At 36.3% G+C, this 6945-nt stretch overlaps 1 protein-coding gene and 1 long non-coding RNA gene across 4 annotated transcripts; one reads left to right on the plus strand and one right to left on the minus strand.

Annotated features, from left to right (window-relative positions):
* The first annotated feature begins 671 nt into the window (after nucleotides 1–671).
* On the plus strand, nucleotides 672–2164 carry LOC125140883. Of its 2 annotated transcripts, none has more exons than XR_007140189.1 (2): nucleotides 672–980; nucleotides 1641–2164. It is a non-coding gene; the product is annotated as an uncharacterized LOC125140883 (long non-coding RNA). The 2 variants fall into 2 exon arrangements; XR_007140190.1 differs by having other exon boundaries at nucleotides 1651–2164.
* Nucleotides 2165–4490: 2326 nt separating this feature from the next.
* On the minus strand, nucleotides 4491–6725 carry si:dkey-96n2.3 (uracil nucleotide/cysteinyl leukotriene receptor). 2 transcript variants are annotated; one of them, XM_027149755.2, is made up of 2 exons: nucleotides 6651–6725; nucleotides 4491–5753 (listed from the first exon to the last, which is right to left on the minus strand). In XM_027149755.2, the coding sequence occupies exon 2, from the start codon at nucleotides 5718–5720 to the stop codon at nucleotides 4776–4778; it is 945 nt and encodes a 314-aa protein (XP_027005556.2). In that variant the 5' UTR covers nucleotides 5721–5753; nucleotides 6651–6725; the 3' UTR covers nucleotides 4491–4775. The 2 variants fall into 2 exon arrangements, with proteins under 2 accessions (XP_027005556.2, XP_047666750.1); XM_047810794.1 differs by lacking the exon at nucleotides 6651–6725 and adding an exon at nucleotides 6408–6610 and having other exon boundaries at nucleotides 4496–5753.
* Nucleotides 6726–6945: the final 220 nt, after the last annotated feature.

Genomic DNA, 6945 nt, shown 5'->3' on the forward strand with positions numbered 1-6945 from the left:
GAAAGCAATACTTGAGTATCGCACTAGAAAAACACTTTGGTAGAAGTGAAAGTCACCTTTTAGAATACTACTCAAGTAAAAGTCTTAAAGTATCTGATATTTACTGTACTTAAGTGTCAAAAGTCATTTTCTGATATTTAATGTACTTAAGTATTCGAAGTAAAAGTAAAAAGTAAAATTTCAGTGATTTTCGGTAGGTATACAGTAAGAACAGGAGCAGTTCTAGGGTTTCATCTTTAGGGGTTTTAGCCCTCAGTGAGAATTTAAAACAAGAAGAGTTTTATATTATATATTATATGACTACATAGTAAGCCAAAAGTTATGGTATTATTAAATGGCAAAAGTGGACACCAAAATTTTATGCATGATGTAATGATGCCAGTCTTGAATCAGATCAGTTCATGTATATGTGCATTCTCTACAGACAGTGTGTCCAATGAATGCAGTCATTAATAAACTAATATTCAGACAAAGAACAAATCAATAAATGTTATTTTTATTTAGTATTGTATGGATTGTTTGTATTAATATTTTGTTTGTGCTACAACTCTGGTAATAAGAATAGTGACATTTCACTGCTTTTGGTTGCCGTATTTGCAGCTTTCCGATTAACGTTATACATTAACGCCTCCAGCTCTGACTGCGCGTGCACGCTGCGCGTATCGGAGCTCGTCTCTATGGTTTGGCAATGTCTATGCTCGTTCGGCGCAGTCATTGGTCGAGAGCTGTGCAATAAACATAGCCTTAAGTCGAGCATATACAAATTCGCTCTGTCATTGGTCCAAAGTATATGCTCACTCCGCTAATCATGTTATTCAAATAAACGTAACTACCAATCACAGTGCACGTATGCAAATCTGCGCTTAGCGAGCAACAGAGCCGAGGAAATAAATTGGTGCCATATATATCTTATTTCTTGCAAACTTTTATATTTTACCGCTTGCCATTTTAAAGGATTGGTTTGCAAGTTTCTGCACAACGTAAGATTTCCTGTTATCTTGTTATGTCCGCTTGCAAAAGCCGTTTGATTATTATTATTAGTAGTAGTAGTATTAATAGTAGTAGTAGTATGATGATGTTGTTGTTGTTCTTATTATTGCTATCAGCTGAGGAAATAACAAATTCGTAATATATTTTATTTCTTGCGAACATTTATATTTTACCGCTTGCCATATTTTAAAGGATTGGTTTACGAGGTTCTGCACAACGTAAGATTTCCTGTAATCTCGTTATGTTCGCTTGCAAAAGCCGTTTTATAATTATTTTTATTAGTAGTAGTAGTATGATATTGTTGTTCTTATTATTGCTATCGTTGTTATTGTTATATTATTTTAATATTAATATCATTATATTATTGTTTATTACTATTGTTATTATTATATTATTTTAATATTAATATCAGTTTTATAGTATTATTATATTATAATAATAATAAGAAGAACATAGTGTTTGCTTGTTATATTTACTACTTTACCATTCAAATGCCTCCTACGATGGGTTTCTTTAGACACACTATGCTGTACATAATGAATTTACACAGAATTACATAGCATTTTTTCAGTAAAGAGACAGTGTTCATAAAGAGGCCTATAAAAAAGCATTAGAGTTAATTGTTGTTGATGTTGCTAATGTATTACAAGTGTATATCAGTAGGGTACAACTGAGGAGGCGACTTCAGTCCATTTGCGAACCCAGAAGCCCCTGAAAATCGCCAGCAGGCCATACTGGTGGCGACCAAAGAGGCTCGCCAGTACAGGGAAAAAAGGATGGTCTTCCCTACACCTCCATTGGAGTTGCTGAACCACACGACTGCCCTAGCCCATGCAGGGAAGATCCTTGTGAAAGAGGGGATCCCCGCACCTACGCATCAGCAGTGTCTGGGAAAGCTAGTCGTGCCATTTGGCCAGTATGAAAATGCACCTTTTCACAGGCTTGTGAAAATGATTATTGACAGTGTTTTTATTCCATAACAGATCCCCATACTGTCGCATTCAAATGGCCTTTTCTCTCATGTATGCTATTGTGAAGCACGTTAGAATATTTATTCTAGACTGTTTGTGTGTCCTCTTAATACACTGCAGCCAGAATAGAAGACATAATAACCCAACATTCAGTTAAACAAACAAACAAGCAAATAAACTGGAAATAAATAATAATAAAAACACTGTAGTGTTGTACTGATTCTTTTAGAAATAATGTTCCCCGGTATTGATTGCTGATGTGTCATATGAACGGAAAGCATGTAGTGTTGCTAAGTAGAGTATGGAGTAAACCTGTTTGTGAAGTACATGTCTCGGTCATGACCGACAGACAGACAGACAGACAGACAGACAGACAGACAGATAGACAGATAGATAGATAGATAGATAGATAGATAGATAGATAGATAGATAGATAGATAGATAGATAGATAGATAGATAGATAGATAGAAAGGGTTTATGTGGTCCCTATTTCATCTTATGATTCCGCAGCTACTCTGAATGTCAACATGAATCTTGTTATAATTAATATAAAATACAATTATGTCCTTTATGACCCCTTGGAAGGTGGAACACAGTATTTCCAAGAATGTAGAAGAATCTTAAAAATAATCATTTAATCGCTTTAATGATCTCTGGTGAGTTCATTAGAGAAGTGTTGTAATGATGTCTGTGAATCGTTTGTTTGAGACATCGGTGTATTGTTCATTTTATTAAAACCTGTGAACTATTTGAACACTTTGTCAGAGACTCAAGTCACTCATGTGTTGTCTGTAGGGGAGAAGGATTGTTAGAGGCAGAAGGTGAGCTTCACAAAACAAACTTTAGCATTGTTCAAATTTATTGAATTTTATTGTAAATTAAATTTGGTTGTAGGTGTAACAGTTTGTGTGTGATGTGTACAGACAGGATTAGTGTCTAGTGTAATTATTATGGTTAGGTTATCTTAATTTTACTCAGATTATTTTATTAGTATATTAAAATAAATTGCCTTGTCCAGGGCCAGGGTGAAAAAAGTTGAAGAAAAAAGATCAGGTTAAGGACAGAATTAGTGGCAGTGATGATGGAAGCAGACATTACAGTCAGTAAAGAGTGATGGAGAGCGAGAAGAGAACACACATGGCTTGGGTCTGTGGTAGACATTGTGTAATAAGATAACTGAAGGATTAGTGCTCTAAAAGTGGCAGAGAAGCACGGACAGAAGTCAGAAACACACAGCAGCAAGCAAACTGTGTGTACATGTGTGGTTGTGCTTTGGAGTAATGACTGTCCACTCTTGTTCCTGTTAAATGAATGTATAGAGTAAATGAATGATTGATATTTATTTCAAGAAACCATCACCGATAATGCAAGGAGCAGCTTCACAAAAAATCAGGATTTAGATATTAACAAAACAGAGGCTACAGAGGCAACGAAAGAGATTCACCATTAATTTGGTATTTGTGCTTGTGGTGTTCATATTCCTAGTTAACGTTGTTACTGTATTAAATGAAAGTATTTATCACTGCCCATAGGAACCCCTGAAGACCTGTTCATTCATGCAGTTATTTAATCAGCCAATAAAGTGGCAGCAGGACAATGTATAAAAGCATGTATCATATGTCAGGAGCATCAGTTTCTGTTCACATCAAACACTACAATGAAGAAAAAGTGTGATCTCTGTGACAATGGCAGGGTTGTTGGTACCAGATGAGGTGATGTGAATATTTCATAAACTGTTGATCTCCTTAGTGCAAAACAAACACAAAAACAATCAAAAATGAGTGAGTGACTGTTCTGTTGGTGGAAATGCCATATAAGTAAAGCAGGCCAGTTTGGTTTGAGCTGCCACAAAGGGTATATATGAGTAACTTATATATGGTAACTGATGTAATCACTCTTTACAACCACAGTGAGAAGAAAAGCATCAAACTTTGAGGTGGTTGAGGCTAGAAGACCACAGTGAGTTTCACTACCCATCAGCCAAGGAGACAAAACTAAAGCTGAACTCAGCTGAAGATCATCACAACAAATCACCTTTTATTTGTGTGTGCACATCATATCCTCAAGCTTCTGTTTTGGCTGGCAAGAGTGGAACCTTTGGTCTTCTGCTGTAGCCTTAAGGTTTGATGTGTTCTGCCTTCTGCAGACCCCCTACACACAGGATGTTTGTTTTTTTCTGCACCATTCTGAATAAACTAGAGAGACTAGAAAAGAAGTATAAGTCATCTAGCCAATAATGGGATAGAAAGGGAATTGGTATGCATCAAATTCTCTCATTTTATACAGGTTTTCACTGAGAGTTTAACACAGATGGACCACCAGGAATCCTTTCATGACAATGTAATTTTAGAAAAATCTTTGTATGCTACTTGTGCCCATGATGGTGTGAAAATTTACACACAAGTCTAATTAAAGTAAACTTGATGGATTTAATTCCCGTCATGAACTTTGCATAGATTACTTTACTTTAAAATGTGGAATATACTGTCATGATTAAATAGCTTATTCATTTACATTTACAGCATTTATCAGATGAACAAAACCAGAGCAAACTTGAGTGCTTTGAGTCTCTTGCAAAAACATATAAATGCTACTTCACTAGGTCAGGCTCTAAAAATACCAACAAGAACATTTCATGAAAAACAATCATCTTATATTATTGATGACATTAATTAAAGAATATGAAAGAATGGACAAATAAACTCCTTGTTATGTTGTTTATTATGACTATAACCACAGAATCCCATAAACTAACTTACATTAATTTATATATAGAATTTAAGCTTTATAAGCTTTTAAATACAGTGAGAAGTTCAGGAAGTGGACTGGTGCCTGTCTTGGTTTGTTGCTCGTCCACACAGCTGAAGCAGAATTTTCTTGTAATTACTAGCTAGGAAGAAGTACATAATTGGATCCATTATACCACTAAGACACGTGAGAGCAGATGTTATGCGGTTACCAATGGCCAAATATCTAATTTCAGAATCAGATAAGTTGCTGTGTCTGTGGCGCTCAATGTAAAGTAAACGGTGCACGTGATAGGGCACGAAGGCCACTATGAAGGTGACCACAGTCAGCAGGATCATTCTGACTGCTTTACTTTGGACAGCTGTCCGATGGTGAAAAGTCAGCACTCTGAGCTTGAGAAAAATGAGGATGTAAGACACCGTCAGAGAGACCAGAGGAACAGCAACTGCAACTGCCGTTGACACGAAGGCTTTGAAAGATACTTTCTCCAAGTACAGCTGTTTACAAATAGTCATATTCCTCCCTGATGACATTAAGATCACAGTTTGAGGAGAGAACAGCACCGGCAACATTGAACAAGTCACCAATGCCCACAATATGATACACACCACTTTACCATTTTTACTTCTCCTCAGGTGTTGATAATTCAGGGGCAGGATGATGGCCAACAGACGGTCCAGTCCAATGCAAGTTATGAGGTACATGCTGCAGTAGAGGTTTATAAAAAACAGGAATCCCACCAGGCGACAAGATACCTCCCCAAGGGGCCAGTCACTGTTTGAAATATGATAAATCACACGCATGGGCAGCACCAAAACATAACACATATCAGCTATTGCCAGGTTCAGAAGGAACACCTTGGAAGAATAAGAGCTCTTGCTGTGAAAGAAAACCCACAGAGCCAGCAAATTGCACGGAACAGAAATGATGAAGACAATGATGTAGAAACTGGCAAAAAACATATTCTCCTTATTGGACCAAGCTGAGTAGATGTCACTCTGTTCATCCATGGAGAAATTTATAATTATATCTTCACTTTGATTCTAAGAGAGAGAGAGAGAGAGAGAGAGAGAGAGAGAGAGAGAGAGAGAGAGAGAGAGAGAGAGAGAGAGAGAGAGAGAGAGATGGAAAAGACAGTACAGTAAATATCACTTCGTTATGAGACAACTAGCCCAAAAAAATCTGTAATGCCTTTGTAATTGTCAACCTTCATTTATTTTATTCTAAATTTGATTTACATCAGAGGTTTCTTATGACTGATAAATGTTCCAAGTCGAGTAAATGGCCCATTTTTATGACTATAACCATATACATGTCTATAGAATGTTTCAGACAACATTTCATGCAACATTCTATATACCATGTTAATGTTAATTATGAACATTAAGACAACACTTTGTGCCATGGTACTGAGTGAGGGCTTAAAAAGAAACAATCATATGGATGTTTGGATGTCACCATAAGATAACAATAAACCAGAAGCTATTTAGCTTTTTATGATTATATATATATATATTGCTGATGGTAACGTCTGCTAGTCATACTCAAAAAATGACTTTTCCACAGAATATATAACATTTTACAATTATTATGTATTTTACTATTCATTTTTTCATCAAAATATTTGGAGAAACAATTCTATCATTTAAAGCATATTTCATTGAAAAAGACAGTATATTGAGAGATTAAGTACTTACAACTGATAAGTTGAATAATTCGTTCATGGTGATTTCTGATTGTCTAATGCGTGCTTTGGCTTCAGCAGGGCTTTTTGTATAACTTTTTTTTAAGCAATGTTTACCTTCTTCCTGTTGTGGGTAAACCCTCCCACTCTTTCTCAGTAAAACCTAGTTACATCCGTAAATGTTTGTTTTAAGTGTGAAGAGTGGTTCACCATGTATCACAATTTTGTTCTAAGTCTGTTGCACTTAGCTCCTTACCTTGAAGCTACTCTGATCCTGACTCTCGCTGCCCCTCAGACATGTCTGGCCCTCCTGATGCTGACATCATCTTTGAGCCTCTGTCACTTGAGAGTCACTTGCTGTTGCTGAGGAAATTTCCCTAAAGATTGCACTTCCCAAAACTAGTTCATGCCCAAATCTCCCCCACTCTTCAGTGAGTGACTTCACCTGGATACTATATATTTACATCTAAAACTCTCATGAAATCATAAAAGATTATCAAGGATCATTGTTTCAGCAAGCTCAGTACTGTTTGATAGTACACAGCTGTGAA

The sequence above is a fragment of the Tachysurus fulvidraco genome, chromosome 3 (genome assembly GCF_022655615.1).
Source record: "Tachysurus fulvidraco isolate hzauxx_2018 chromosome 3, HZAU_PFXX_2.0, whole genome shotgun sequence".
NCBI classification, from domain to species: domain Eukaryota; kingdom Metazoa; phylum Chordata; class Actinopteri; order Siluriformes; family Bagridae; genus Tachysurus; species Tachysurus fulvidraco.